This window comes from Naumovozyma castellii, chromosome 8, assembly GCF_000237345.1.
Source record: "Naumovozyma castellii chromosome 8, complete genome".
NCBI classification, from domain to species: Eukaryota; Fungi; Ascomycota; class Saccharomycetes; order Saccharomycetales; family Saccharomycetaceae; genus Naumovozyma; species Naumovozyma castellii.
The window spans coordinates 129,807-144,945 of NC_016498.1; the positions used below are offsets into that span (position 1 = coordinate 129,807).

Genomic DNA, 15,139 nt, shown 5'->3' on the forward strand with positions numbered 1-15,139 from the left:
AGAGAAAGTGTTCTGATCTACCAAGATATTGGCAATGCGGTAAATTTTCATGCACCCTTAATATTCAAGAAAATGGCAGAACAAATATTATATTAATGTTACAATTTATTATCTTTACGAAGCTATAAACTAAGATACGTACCTACATTTTACAACATCATGTCATGTCATATCATATCATGTTATTATCTCCCTCAGCATCCACCTGGTTGGTTGCAGTGGTATATTCCCCAAACATATTCTCATCTGCGATAAGGACTTCATCCAAATATGTGTCTTCCTCTGCCGCTAAATAATCATCAATGACATTCTGTACCACCTCTCTGGAGTCAATAAATTCCTCTTGTCCATTTTGAAATAAATTTCCATCTTCAAAAGTCCGTAGGAATGCCCTTTTGGAGAATATTTTATCAAATGTTTTACAGGCTCTATCCATGACAGATACAATTGATGTTGAGTTAGCCAACATCATCCCATTGATGCATTTCTTATTTGTAGTGGAATTAGATTCCAGATAAGGCGACCTTCTCCCCATGTTTACATGTACCATCTTAGATGCCCAAGGTGCAAAATTCACACGTTGTTGTATCTTCGTCATGGCTCTCGTTATATCATTAGGATCTACATCACCAATGACTGTGTTAAAGACATTAAAATAAGTTGGATTCTCTCTTTTAGTTGACACCAACCAATTTGAACTGTCTAATAGATCTAGAAGGACATCATATGCATTATTTTGTTTATATGTGTTCCCACGAGACACGTAATCCGATGTGAATGGTGTAAACGAGGGCATTAGGAAATGTAAATCAGGTGACGGTACCAAAGTGGAAAATATGCTAGGTATAGAGGAAAACATATAGCTTGGGAATCTTATGGAATTTGTTATGGATGACATTGTTGCCGCAATTAATTGGTTCGTATGATCATAATCTGTCTTTGGATCTCTAAATACTTTCCCAGTTAGATTTAGTAATGCATTATTATCAAAAACAACTGTTGCATCACTATTCTCAGCCAACCTTCGTAAAGTTAAGATGGTATTGTAAGGTTGAACCACTACTTCCGACTCATTTCCTGGAAAAACCGAATATGTGGACAAGAATTTCTTTGGGTATCTATCTGATATGGCTTCTAACAAGCTTGAACCGAGACCTGATCCTGTACCACCAGCAACGGAATGTAATAACTGGAAACCTTCGAAATTCTCAGTTGCATCAATCTCTTTATCGATCATATTTAAAAAAATATCCTCATTAGCTGTCCCACAATCGTAACCTTTGGACCATGTGTTCCCTGCACCCATTTCATCCTGAACAATCCATGAATTTCTAGTATCGAAGAATCCAGGAAAGTAATTTTGTAGATCTGTAATGGCGCTGGGTTCCATGTCTAGCATGAGTGCTCTTGGAGTGTATCTGTTCTCATCATTCTGCTTGAAGAAAGGAGTAGTGAAGTCTTCTCTTTGGATGTCATTGTCCGGTTGTTTATTTTGGCCTGATCTTTCAATGCCGTGTTCTTCCGCCAATTGAGACCAGAATTGCTTCCCTATATGGTTACCACATTGACCTACTTGTATGGTTATAATTTCTCCGGCCATTATGTGTGCTTAAATGGACGTTTTGCTCGATCTGTTCGATTGTTTGTGGTTATTGTAGATGGTGTTTCTGTTATGTATTTACCATCTTTGATGTTTTTCCGCTCTTTAAAGGAAATACTCGTTTCGCGTCAGAAAAGTTGAGTTTCGAGATATTTTCTTTTTTACTTACTAGATAATATATGTTGCCATTTGCAAACTATCGCAAGAAAGACTGAGATAATTCAAGGTAAAATTTTCTAAATAAAAACCACTTTACTGTAGTTCATTAAATTAACTATTTAAGATCTCGAACTTATAATGAATTAAGGAAATAATTTTGTATAGTTGGGAAGGTAACTAACATTAGCCAATAGAGTAGAAACAGGTTCAGATATTCTTTCCTGAAGAACGCCAATTAGCCATCTTTGGGATTATACAACAATGCCATTTTAAGGAGTCCTCATTATACAGAGGATTTTTTTTGCTATCGTAGGCGAATGTGAACATCTTCAAACATCCTTGGTGAGTACCGACGTCTCTTTGTTTTTCGGTAATTTTGGGATTAATATAAGGGACAATATTAGCATGCTGCACATATACTGAGAACTGGCCCTTTTCTAATATATCAGGTGCCGTGTCCCAATTTATTAGTCCTCCAGCCCAAGAAATTGTTCCCGGTGGATTTGTGGCGGCTCCACCTGGCCAAATGGCAATTTCTAATCTCATGGGGGTCTCTGGATATTTAAATCTTTTTGAAACAGGATCCCAAGTATCTCTTTTAAATAAAGTTCTTATTATTTGACCTTCTACCATCCATAAGATTCTGTCCGGGTTCCAATCGATGGAATACGTGTGATATGTAGCCCAAATATTTGTCGGAATATGGTATTTTTGCATATTTGTATGAATCAATTCACCTTGAGAATAGTAATTTGTCTGAACAAAGTTCAATTCTGCACCTAAGAATTCAAAATCAATTTCATCCCCAACTTGTGAAATAAGTACAAGACCTGTCACTACACCAATGGACCTGGCTGCTCTAAGCCTAACATGTAACTTCCCATATAGGAAGTATTTGGCCGAAGTAATTAAAGAACCAGATGATTGTTTGGGCATATTCAATTGAATATCATTTGTTTGTGGATCAATGTTTATGGGACCGCTATAAAGGAATTGATACTTTGAAAGCATGTCCTTTGCCTTGTCTACTGAATCTGTCATTAAATAGTCGGTAAAATGTATGATACCTCTACTGTTCAAATGTAATTTATTGTTTTGCAATATTTCCTTTTCAAAATTGGAGGGTGCCTCTTGTGGATAATGTTCATTTATCATTTGTTGGAAAACTTCATCCTTAGAAGAAGATGGTGGAATTGATCGATCATATCTCAATTCAGTTGCGGGCGAATAAAGAATAGGTAATGGAGCACATGCTGTGTCTTCAAATGATAATTTGGGGTTACACCCTCCCAAACATACAGGACCAGAACCACAGTCGCCATATGGTGAGCAACAGGGCCAATCAGGTGGACAGTGTGATTCTTTAGAGCATGCTATTCTTGTGTTAGGCTTATACAATTCTGCTAGAACAACACTTGTAATTAGTAGATGCACTGGTATCACATGCTTTAAAAGAACTACCATCTTTTTATTTTTTACAACTCTCTTACCTTATCTTTGTTCTATTCTGAGAGATGGAGAACAAACTGTATTTCTTATTACTTTCTCAAATTTAGCCGCCCATCTCATTAAAGCACCACTATATCGCTAGTTACGTAAGCTTACAATACTCCTCTCATTTCCCACGAACAATTCTGCCCATGACGTATTTTCCTTCAGCTGATGAGTGTTTTCCTACGTTTCTTGTAGATCATTAATGCTTGGCTTCTTCAGAAGGAACACAAACACGTAATTGCTACACAACCAACCAGGGATGGTCTTATGCCCGTTTCAGGAAACTGGAGAAAGTGGAGCAAACTTTCCTGATCGGGTAAAACACCTCGGGGAATCTGGTCCTGCGCTTTTTTTGTAGCACCGAGTCAGATCCCGACTCAAATATTTGGTGTTAAGTTGTGCCGGAGGGGGTTCCAGCAGCTATTATTAGAAGGGTTTTCTTTTTCGAATTTGCCTATTTTGTTTTTGCTTTGTTTTGTTTTGTTTTGATTTGTGCAATGGATCAAAAAATTGCTCTAATCAAGCAGTCATCTGCCGGAGAAGTAGATGCACATACGTATGCCCATCCATTCACACTCTCTTCCTTCTATATTTAGAGCCCCCCAATGATTTCACTTTAATTTTTTTCTTGTCACTTGTTGACATCTCTGCAGGAAAACCTTATATATTAAATATGATCTGAACACAAACAGAGCATTCTCAACTATCTGCCAGTTCCTTCGAGAAATAAGCAAAAGCAACGAGAAATGGTAAAATTAAATACATTGTTGTTGGCTGCAACAACATTATGCTCTACACTTGTAAACTCTCAACCAGTTCCACCAAAATCCAAGACGTCCTTACAATTTGTTACTCCACAAAACGAGAAAAGATATTACGATTACGATCATGGATCTATTGGTGCTCCAATCCGTGGTGTTAATATCGGTGGGTGGCTAGTCCTAGAACCATACATTACACCATCTTTATTCGAAACATTTAGAACAAATCAATATAATGATGATGGGATTCCAGTCGATGAATATCATTATTGTCAACAACTAGGCTACGATGAAGCTCAAACAAGGCTACAAAAGCATTGGTCCACTTTCTACACGGAATCCGATTTCTCAGATATTGCTCAAAAGGGTTTCAATTTGGTGAGAATCCCCATTGGTTATTGGGCTTTTGACACTTTATCTGATGATCCATACGTTACTGGACAACAAGAAGCTTATTTGGATCAAGCCATTCAATGGGCTTCCAAGTATGGTTTGAAAGTTTGGGTGGATTTGCACGGTGCTGCTGGTTCACAAAATGGGTTTGACAATTCTGGTTTGAGAGATCAAGTGGATATGTTAAACGACGATAATTTACAAGTTACTTTGAAAGTTATTAAATACTTATTGAAAAAATATTCTCAAGACGAATTCTTGGAAACTGTCATTGGAGTGGAATTGATTAATGAACCATTGGGTCCATCCATGGATGTTAACAAATTAAAATCTGATTATTTGAAGCCTGCTTACGATTATTTAAGAAATGAAATTCAAGGAAATCAAGATATTATTATTCACGATGCCTTTGAACCATTCAACTTCTGGGATGACTTCTTGAACGTTCAAGACGGCGACTACGGTGTTCTATTGGATCATCATCATTATCAAGTTTTCTCCTCGGGTGAATTGGAAATGAATATTGAACAGCGTATTCAAACTGCATGTTCTTGGGGATACGGTGCCCTAGGTGAAGCTCACTGGACTGTTACTGGTGAATTTTCAGGTGCTATGACAGATTGTGCCAAATGGTTAAATGGCGTTGGTATTGGCGCACGTTATGATGGCTCTTTCCAAAAGGCAGGTGTAGGTTCTTATTACATCGGTTCATGCGCTAACAATGAAGATATCACAACGTGGTCTCAAGACAGAAAGGTCAACACAAGAAAATACTTAGAGGCTCAATTAGATGCATTTGAAATGAGAGGTGGGTGGATTATTTGGTGTTACAAAGCGGAAACTTCATTAGAATGGAGTGTCTCCAACTTAATAGACAACGGGTTATTCCCACAACCTCTAACCGATAGACAATATCCAGGCCAATGTGCCAGCAATTAATCAAAAAAAAACTGTATCTAAACTATAATATAACATAACTAAATAATCTTTTCTTTCTTTATACTATAACGAACTAGCTAACAAAGGTCTACTATCATTAATTTAACTGACGCGGTATCAAGACGCGTGGTTTGAAATATTAATCTTTAGAACAAACAAACATTTAAACAAACATCTACATATTAAAAGAACAATAGATACGTACATATAGACGTACAGGTCTCTAGCTATCTATTTATCAGATACACGCCAACATAGTGTTTACAGATAGCAAGAGAAAGAACTTAAACTAGCATTCATAAAACGGGAACGGCACATAATCATAGAGCGATGACCACTGCAATGCCCACCATCGATTTGACGGCAGAAGACTCAGATGCTGACGATTTTGATGTATTCCATTCATTCCCTAGCACAACATCAAACTCAGCTTCTAACTCAGTGGCTCCTACGACCAAGAATATACTATCCAACATCTCTAATGGTAACGATGATATCTCTGATCACATGAGCTATGAATCTAGTCTAAATGATTCTAATGTCCTAACAAACACAGAGAACCCTAAAGAGAAGCAAGATGTGACAAATGATTTGGAGTCTAGTTTGGACTTAACAGAAGGTAATACTAGCGGACTAGATCATCGCACTGGCATACCGTCAGATATGGTTCCTGATCGAACTATAGAAATGCATCAGGAGGACCACTCTTCATCTTTTGATGAAGTAGATGGGACCCTTGTAACACCTCAAAAGAACACCTTATTAACACAGCGGGTTAATGCTAATCCAACTGATGCATCTGACAAGATTATATCATTAACAAACAATGATAACAAGGTTTTATCACCACCAGAGATAATCTCACCAACACCATTTTCAGAAACCCATGAAACTGGTGATCTTTCAACCGATCCTATTGGAACAACCGATAATGAGATCGTACAGACGCAACTCATAGAATCATCCCCAGTTTCTGGAGTTCCCATCAATAAGAAAACCTTGAAGAGGCCCTATATTCTAAGCAACATCAGCGATCAGCCAACAAAAGCATTACCATCATTATCTACTACACGTCTTCCGAGTCTCCGATCAATCGAGGGTATATCTGGTGCATTTAATGCGGATAGTGATATGGAACTTGAAAGCGTTGATGATGTGAGTTCACCGTTAAAGGGAATGGACCAGAGGAGAAGAAAGAGGAAATTAAATGAAAGCTTGGATAATACCCAATTTAAGAAACAATCGATACCTCCTCCAATGAAACAGCTGCCCTTGTTGGTCCCTAAATCAATAAATAAAAATGAAATAATTATCCTGTCTAGTGATGACGATGATGAAAAGGAAGAAAGAAAAGATAATAATCATACATATAATGGTAGGCCTGAGATTAGCAACCAGAAAGATAATGTTAAAACCGAACATCAAGAAAAAAATATGAAAACCGAGATACCGAATGACAACGAACCAATCGATCTATCTGAAGATTCTAATATGACGAATAAGAACGTAACTTCCCTAAATAAACACTTCAAGAAAGAACACACTCAAAGTAATGGTGATTTATCCAATGTAACGAGCTCCAACACAGATTTCCCAAAAATAGATTACAATCAGCCGATGACAGAGGAACTCTACTTTCAAAATGTCAATACAATAAATAAGAGGGAGGGGGAGCTTTTAAAGCAATTAAAAGCAACCCAAGATACTGGCGCCATACTGAGAAAACGGTTGGATATGAGAGAAAAGAATGTACGAGAAGTCGAAGATAAAATAAACTTGATAAGCAAATCCATGAACGTTGGTAATGGAAACATCAGTCCAACAAAAAAGATTATACTGGAAGAAGCCAAAAGAAATCTAATCATAATAAGGAAGAAAAGAGAGCAGACAAAAGACAAACTAGACCTAATTGTCGGCAAAATCAAAGTTAATCACGAGAAATTTAACAACTTTGAAAGGAAGAAAGAAGAGGCGTTACCACTTTTAAAGAAAAATTTAGAAATTACGAACAGAAACAGCCAAACTGGAGAGATTGTTACTGAAAGACGAAATATTTTAAAAGAAAAATCAGATTTGGAAGCTATGCTGAAATCGGGAACTTTAAGCTCATCAACATTCCTGGAGCTTAACAGGGAACTAGATCGAAAACTAAGTGACTTGAACGTTCCAAGATCTAACAAACCCACTGAACCGGAATTGCAGAATAAAATTCAGATGGCAAAGAAAGTTGGACCGGACTTATTTATAAAGTCGTTAGACACTGCAAAGGCCTTACTTGCTAAGAATTCTTCTCGAACAGAATTCATCAAGCGGATGCTGTATTCAAACTTAGACTTATTGAGGAGCTACAAAGAATATTTTGAAGCTAACAAATTCATCTCTCGAGAATTGAGAACAAAAGTAAGAGAAGCGGCGGAGCTGCTTTTCGCCAATGGTGTAAAGATGCCCATCGTTTTTGAAACGCTACAAGATTATGGTGTCCACTATTTGAAGCAAAACATTCTGGCAGTCGATAAGCGAGCACAATATTTCAAAAGTCTTCAAGTGGCAAGAGAACTGGTTGCCAATTCGAATAGACCTCCCGATGTAAAATTTAAAATTTATGATTCCTTAAAAGTCTTAGAAGAACTTCGGCTATCAATTGACGCTGGGATCCCCCTTACGTTTGAGTCTAAAAGGAAGGTTAGTACGGCAGTTTTGTCTTTGAAAGATCATGGTTTAAAGATGAATAAACTATATATGAATCTTGAAAAATACGGGATTGCCATAACTAGTGAGGACCTAGCAAGGCAACCCATGTATTCCCAAAAGAATGAACCATATTCAGAGGTTGGTCAACCTTATAGCTTGATGTCACAAGACCCCTGGGGAATTATGTCCAATAATGGTAATTTGAACATCCAGAGAGGTTCTGGTATAGGGGACATGAATGCTTTCAATTCAGATAACCAATTTAGGGTAGCAAATATCCTTGCTGGTGATGACCAAGAACATATTAGAGAATTATTACAAAATGTCAAACAAACAGAATCAGAGAGTGAAGGTGAAACATTAACTCCCGAAGATATGACAGTTAATTTACTAAAACATCAAAAAATCGGTCTCCACTGGTTACTTAACGTGGAAGCGTCTAAAAAGAAAGGTGGTCTACTAGCAGACGATATGGGTCTTGGTAAAACTGTCCAAGGTATTGCATTGATGTTAGCTAATAGATCTAAGGACCAGGCTTGTAAGACTAATTTAATAGTAGCACCAGTTGCAGTTCTGAGAGTTTGGGGAGGTGAATTGGAGACTAAAATTAAGAAAGAAGCAAACTTTTCTGCCTTCATTTACGGTGGTGGTGATAAGCTGGCAACATGGAAAGAACTTTCTGAATATGATGCTATCATGGTTTCTTACCCCACTTTAGCCATCGAATTTAAAAAGCATTGGCCTGCCTCGTTAGGTAAGGATCAAAAGCAATTGCCAGCAATTCCACAACTTGCTGCAATGAACTCCTTAAAAAAGAAGGATGAATACTTTTCTCCATTCTTCTGTAACGAATCGACGTTTTATAGAATTATTCTAGATGAGGGCCAAAATATCAAAAATAAGAAGACAAGAGCGGCGAAAGCTTGTTGCTCCCTAGATGCCACATATAGATGGGTTTTCTCTGGGACACCGATTCAAAATAGTATGGATGAATTATACTCATTAATTAGATTTTTAAGGATTCCTCCCTATCACAGAGAGGAAAGATTTATGGCCGACATAGGTAGACCTTTCCTTAGAAAGAACGGTAATTATGATGATTTTGATAGAAAACAAGCGATTAAAAAAGTCCAAGTGTTACTATCTGCAATCATGCTTCGTAGGTCTAAGAGCGATATGATAGATGGCAAACCACTATTAGAATTACCTCCAAAGCAAATTGAAATTGATTCCGCTGCATTAGAGGGAGATGAATTGGAATTTTATACTGATTTAGAGGCCAAAAATAGAAAGTTAGCTGAGAGATTATTGAAAAGAAAGGCCAAGGGTAATTACTCAAGTGTGCTGACGTTGTTGTTACGTTTAAGGCAGGCATGTGTCCATTCTGAATTGGTACTTATTGGTGAAAGGAAAAGTGAAGGATCTAAAGTTGCGAATGGAAAAAATTTCCATACAGATTGGTTACGCTTGTATGAACTTATTTTGAGGATTGGTCCACGAACGAGAAATGTCATTGAAAGCTCAATGGACTCTGCAACGTGTGTTTGGTGTCTAGAGCAGTTAGAACCCGAATCGACATCTATTTTAACGAGTTGTGGCCATTTATTGTGTGATGCATGTATCGATCCCTTCTATTCTGAACAATCTACTCTTCCCACTGCTAAGCTAACAGATAATGGTACTATTAATATGCCTTGTAAAGAATGTGATAGGTTGACCAATGAAAAAGATGTTGTATCGTATAGATTATATGACCAAGTTATTAATCAGCAGTTTACGAGGCAAGATCTTCGTAATGAATTCGAACGTGAGATGCAAATACAAAAAGAGAATGCAAGAAATGTTGCAGCAACAGATCTAGAGAAGTTAGAACCATCTCGAAAAATGATTCAATGTATGGACGTAATTAAGAAAGTATTTGAGAATTCAGATACCGAAAAGATTATTATATTTTCTCAGTTCACATCTTTCTTTGATATTTTTCAACATTTTCTGGAAAAATTATTGAAGGTCCCCTACTTGAAATACACTGGTGCCATGACTGCACAACAGAGAGCAGATGTTATTACTAAATTCTATCGTCAAGCAAATGAGAGAATCTTACTTATTTCGATGAAGGCAGGTAATTCGGGATTAACCTTAACATGTGCCAATCATGTTATCATTGTAGACCCTTTTTGGAATCCTTATGTAGAGGAACAAGCCCAAGACCGTTGTTATAGAATTAGTCAAACGAGAGAGGTTCATGTTCATCGTTTATTTATTAAAGATTCGGTTGAAGATAGAATTGCGGAGTTGCAGGAGAAGAAAAGAGAGATGGTTGATGCAGCCATGGATCCATCTAAATTGAAAGAAGTTAATAGACTAGGTGCCAGAGAACTAGGGTTCTTATTCGGCTTGAATTCTCTTTGATTTCTTTGAGCTCAACTTTTTTAATGATCGTTCATTTCCAGGTCTTATATGCGCATATGTAGGACTTAATTTATGTATTAATATTGATAAACTATTATGAGTTCTTTTTCTTCTTCGTAAAAAATATTCTGGTTTCAAGCAAGTACAAAGTAAAGGCATATACGTAGATATATAAATATGTTGTCGTTGTCATTGTCATTGTAATGTCATGGTGTCTTATAGTGTCGGTAGTTCGCCCAAATTATCATTGATGACGCCTAAGAATTGATCAAAGTTAATTTCCAAGAATTGGTTTAATAATTCTTCACTATCAAATGATGGGGTGGAATTATTGGAATCGAATGTAGCAGGGGATGGATGTTTATAAAATGTGGTATCTTCAAACATATATTCAATTTGTTTTAACAATTTGAGGTTTATATTTTTAAGTGATTCCGGATTCATTAGATTCTTCATCACAAAATTATGATTCTTTGTACTTAACCCCCATTTCATATTCAATTTGTATAGCACACCTTCAGGGATTTCCTTTGTATTAAAGGCTCTATCCCAAAATCTATTTATGAAATTGGGCAAAGCGGCATTATCCATCACATATAATAGATATTTCGCCATAAGTGTGGCTTGGTAACATCCAAAATATGTATCTTGAAGTCGCTCTGCTGCAAGGTCTACTAGGACCTGCATTTGCCTTTGGATGTGCGAAATCCCAAGATTTAGTAATGTATCAAGTTTATCGTCATCTTCGGGATAATTTGTGAGAAAAGTGGTTGAATTTATTACCTTTTGTTGCTTCCTGATTTCCTTTTTGTATGAGAATCTCAACGAATAAGCCATTTGTGATAGCCATAACTTCACTAAAGTAAGAACGGCATATTTGTTTAGGCAATATTCATTATCCCTCTTTATATGTAAGGAGTAATTCCCCTTTAAGTAATCCACAATTAATGTTGTGAGTTTTAAGTAAGCATTTATTCCCTCGAGAATAAATTTATGAAAATAAGGTTCATTGTTAGAAGTGTTCGTACCAGTAGTTTTCTCGAAATGGAAACTCAGAACATTATACACATTCATAATCGTCGATAATCCTAGTATGTTCATATTTAAGATTTCTGTTGCTTCCACCCCTGTAAGGTTAATTTCTGCATTTCGCCATTGAGGCTCAGTTTGTATATCACTAGTTATTTCAAAATCTGTCAATTTGGATATTGGGAATCTTTGATGCATAAATGCTAGAGTACTTTTAATATTCTCTAAAATTTCGAAAAGATCTTGGTCAGTGGTTAGTGAGGTACAACTGTTCATCAAACGTGCAACAATTATATGAAATTCATATTTGTCCTCTTGTATGGAAAAGATTTTCTTTTCAATTTCTGAGACTTCAAAATTCTTAGACGAAAGCAAACTTGTTACGTTAGTTGCAGTGTCCAAAAAAATCTTCAGATAGTCAGAATTTTGTGTTGTCGAGCTACCATTTGAGGTAAATATTTGAAAATTAATTGATTGGATACCTATCCACAGCTTTCTTCTGAATTGTTGGAATGCTTCCCCAGTGAAGGGGTCATTATCATATCTGGGATATGATGATGGATCATTATACAGCCCTATTTGTGTTGCTAGCGTGTTCAGACACTTCAATGTCATAATTTTGTCATTTGTGATATCAACGTCGCGATTTTCGGGGTTCAAGTATTCTGCAAGAAACAAATATAGCAAAGAACATAGAACATTTTCATTAGTAAATTTAAAGCCATTTAATAAAGACAAAAGTTTCTGGGCAAAGATTAACAACTGTCTTGCTGTCTCTAGAGCATTTGATTTTAAAATATGACATTCTTCTTCGCTATACGTTGGACTTCTTAACGTTATGGATATTATTATTAAGAAAAGAGCCAATGACTCGAGTTTGAGTCGAATACCAGTAGTTGAACCATAAAGATTTAATTCATACCTCCTTCCATTTGAATTCAATAAGACATTTTTCAATTTTTTTTCAAAAGTTGGAATATCAATTAACGGGTAAAATGGGTATACTTCTGAATAAAATTTCTTCAATAATATATCGATAACATCTTTATCCAATAGGATAACTTCAATTTCCCTCGCAAGTGTATGTAATGAACGTAAAAGGCTAGGATGCATGGAATCATCAATTGTATGAGTCGTGTTGAAATATTCCAACGGCATATGATTTGTCACTAGTTCGGTTGTATTTTCAATCCATTTCACTATAGCTTTCTCAATAAATTTCAAAGGATGTATTTCCCTGTCCAAGTTATTTGGTAGTGTTTTTGGACGGGTTGTAATTGCCGCCTCTGTAGGGACAGTTGGATTATGACTAGGATTTTCCATTGATGCTGGCGTAGAGGCTGCCGATATATTTGTTAATCTTGATCTTAACTCGGTGATAGTGTCCCCATGTAATGCAGCACATAAAGCTCTTAGATATAAATCTGATTCAACAAAACTATGCGAACCATAGGGCAGATCGACAAAAGTTGTTGATCCGAAGGATACAAGCATATCGTTTGGATGCCATAATCTCATTTTAACATTTTTTATCTTTTGATTTTGAAGTGGCTTCATCTTTAACGAGTTAGGCGATCCCCCAAAACCTGTATTTTCAGGTTGTGGCGATATAATCGAAGTCCCGTTCGATATTTTGGATGCATTTCTTAGCATTGGAGATGCATCATCGTTTGAGGATGAGGTAGCGGAAGTTGCAGGAGTGATAGCCATTTCATTTGTATTAGCATTTGAACTAGTTGCACTACCTTCGTCAAACTGGCCTGCCAGTTGGTCTGTATCAATTTCATACACACATAATTTATTTGTTTTCCTACACCTTCCACAGGAGGGACGAGCCTTATCACATTTCACTTTTTTACTTCTGCATACCAAGCAAACAAAGGATGGTCTTGCCTTTCTATAGTTCTTATCGTTCATGTTTCTTCGCTGGAGTCCCTTTCCCTTTATGTGATCAATGTGTGTTAAAGTATAAACAACATAACTGCAATTATCAGAATAAATTTTCTATACTACTCGGGCGAAGTTTCGGCTTTGATAAGAACGGCTTCGGATAAGTTTCTAATGTCATATCAAGCTACTAAATTGCAGAGATTGTAACGTCAATGTTGCATCTGGTCGATTGAACAAGTAATACCAAGATGAAGGTTCCATCAGGTTATTGGACCAACTGAACCGGTCTATACTGATAGAAAGAGGTTTTCATCCTTTCCGATATAGTGTAACGGCTATCACATCACGCTTTCACCGTGGAGACCGGGGTTCGACTCCCCGTATCGGAGTTCTTTTTTGACTAATCATTGTTTTAATGTTTGGAGTTAACAAACTTGTTATATTCTTTTTACCCCAGATATCATGTTTTAAGTATTCCAAGCGACTAAGCTGTTAAATTGGTTGCAATACAATAATTACAGGTTCGGCCGAACCGAACCCCCTTGAATGATCTTCGGCCGAGATCGACAATCATCCCATGGATATATTTACTGTCACTCATCCATATAAAGAGAAGGTATGCTGTAACCATGTGAGAACGTTGAGGAAGTGTCATTTCACTTTTTTATAAACTCCAGGATTAAGTGATTACAAAACATAACAAACATGTCTTCACAAAAAACGGTCTTCGTATCCGGGGCCACTGGTTTTATTGCCCTCCATATTGTCAATGATTTATTAAATGCAGGCTACAGAGTAATTGGTTCTGCAAGATCCCAAGAAAAATGTGGCAAATTGTTGGAAAAGTTTGGGAACAATCCATCGTTGTCAATGGAAGTGGTTAAGGACATTTCAGATTTGAACGCCTTCGACGAAGTCTTCAAAAAACATGCAAAAGATATCACGATTGTTTTACATACTGCCTCTCCCTTCCGTTTTGATACTACGGAATATGAGAAGGATCTTATAATTCCTGCAGTTAATGGAACTAAGTCTATTTTTAATGCCATCAAGAAGTATGGTGCCCAAACGGTGGAGAGAGTGGTAGTAACGTCTTCCGGTGCAGCTCAAATCCAGCCTGCGTACTGCAATAGAGACGGACTTATCGTGGATGAAAGTACTTGGAACGATTGTGCATGGGCAAATTGTACCACTGACGCAGTCACTGCCTACTGTGCATCAAAGACCTTTGCTGAAAGGGTGGCCTGGGATTTTTTGAGGGAGAATAAAGGTCAAGTAAAATTCAAATTATCCACTGTTATGCCTGTCAACGTATTTGGTCCCCAAATGTTTCCTGAGCCTTCTAAAACGACTTTGAACACATCTTCTGAGATTATAAATAAATTGGTTCATACTAATAAAGATACAGAATGGGACCAATTTAATGGTGGGTACATTGACGTTCGTGATGTTTCTAGGGCGCATTTGTGTGCATTCGAAAAGGAAGAATGTGCCGGTGAAAGATTGAGTTTGTTTGGTGGAATGTTTGCCACTCAAGATATCTTGGATATTATTAATGATGATTTCCCACAATTGAAGGGAAAGATCCCTGTGGGGAGACCTGGAACAGGTAAAGAATTAACGACTAAAGGTTTCCAAATTAATAACGAAAGAACCAAAATATTATTGGGATTTGAATTTATAGGTTTGAGACAATCAGTTGATGACAGTGTCCGTCAAATATTAGAAGTTGAAAGTAAAGCTTAGATAATGTAACTATTGAAGTTTATTT

The 15,139-nt window shown here is 36.8% G+C and overlaps 6 protein-coding genes and 1 non-coding gene across 7 annotated transcripts; 4 read left to right on the plus strand and 3 right to left on the minus strand.

Moving 5' to 3' along the window:
* Window positions 1–172: 172 nt before the first annotated feature.
* TUB4 (gamma-tubulin) lies at window positions 173–1,600 on the minus strand (the record flags this gene model as incomplete). Its single annotated transcript, XM_003677686.1, has 1 exon — window positions 173–1,600. The coding sequence occupies one exon, from the start codon at window positions 1,598–1,600 to the stop codon at window positions 173–175; it is 1,428 nt and encodes a 475-aa protein (XP_003677734.1).
* Window positions 1,601–1,966: 366 nt separating this feature from the next.
* CRR1 (putative glycosylase) lies at window positions 1,967–3,223 on the minus strand (the record flags this gene model as incomplete). Its single annotated transcript, XM_003677687.1, has 1 exon — window positions 1,967–3,223. One exon carries the CDS (start codon window positions 3,221–3,223, stop codon window positions 1,967–1,969), a length of 1,257 nt encoding a protein of 418 aa, XP_003677735.1.
* A 776-nt stretch (window positions 3,224–3,999) lies between these two features.
* NCAS0H00760 (glycoside hydrolase family 5 protein) lies at window positions 4,000–5,346 on the plus strand (the record flags this gene model as incomplete). The annotated part of the gene is made up of 1 exon (XM_003677688.1): window positions 4,000–5,346. One exon carries the CDS (start codon window positions 4,000–4,002, stop codon window positions 5,344–5,346), a length of 1,347 nt encoding a protein of 448 aa, XP_003677736.1.
* Window positions 5,347–5,676: 330 nt separating this feature from the next.
* On the plus strand, window positions 5,677–10,449 carry ULS1 (translocase ULS1; the record flags this gene model as incomplete). The annotated part of the gene is made up of 1 exon (XM_003677689.1): window positions 5,677–10,449. The coding sequence occupies one exon, from the start codon at window positions 5,677–5,679 to the stop codon at window positions 10,447–10,449; it is 4,773 nt and encodes a 1,590-aa protein (XP_003677737.1).
* A 216-nt stretch (window positions 10,450–10,665) lies between these two features.
* On the minus strand, window positions 10,666–13,395 carry NCAS0H00780 (uncharacterized protein; the record flags this gene model as incomplete). Its single annotated transcript, XM_003677690.1, has 1 exon — window positions 10,666–13,395. The coding sequence occupies one exon, from the start codon at window positions 13,393–13,395 to the stop codon at window positions 10,666–10,668; it is 2,730 nt and encodes a 909-aa protein (XP_003677738.1).
* Window positions 13,396–13,685: 290 nt separating this feature from the next.
* NCAS0Htrna6E lies at window positions 13,686–13,757 on the plus strand. The gene has a single exon. It is a non-coding gene; the product is annotated as a tRNA-Glu (tRNA).
* A 316-nt stretch (window positions 13,758–14,073) lies between these two features.
* Window positions 14,074–15,114, plus strand: NCAS0H00790 (SDR family oxidoreductase; the record flags this gene model as incomplete). The annotated part of the gene is made up of 1 exon (XM_003677691.1): window positions 14,074–15,114. The coding sequence occupies one exon, from the start codon at window positions 14,074–14,076 to the stop codon at window positions 15,112–15,114; it is 1,041 nt and encodes a 346-aa protein (XP_003677739.1).
* Between the last annotated feature and the right edge of the window lie 25 nt (window positions 15,115–15,139).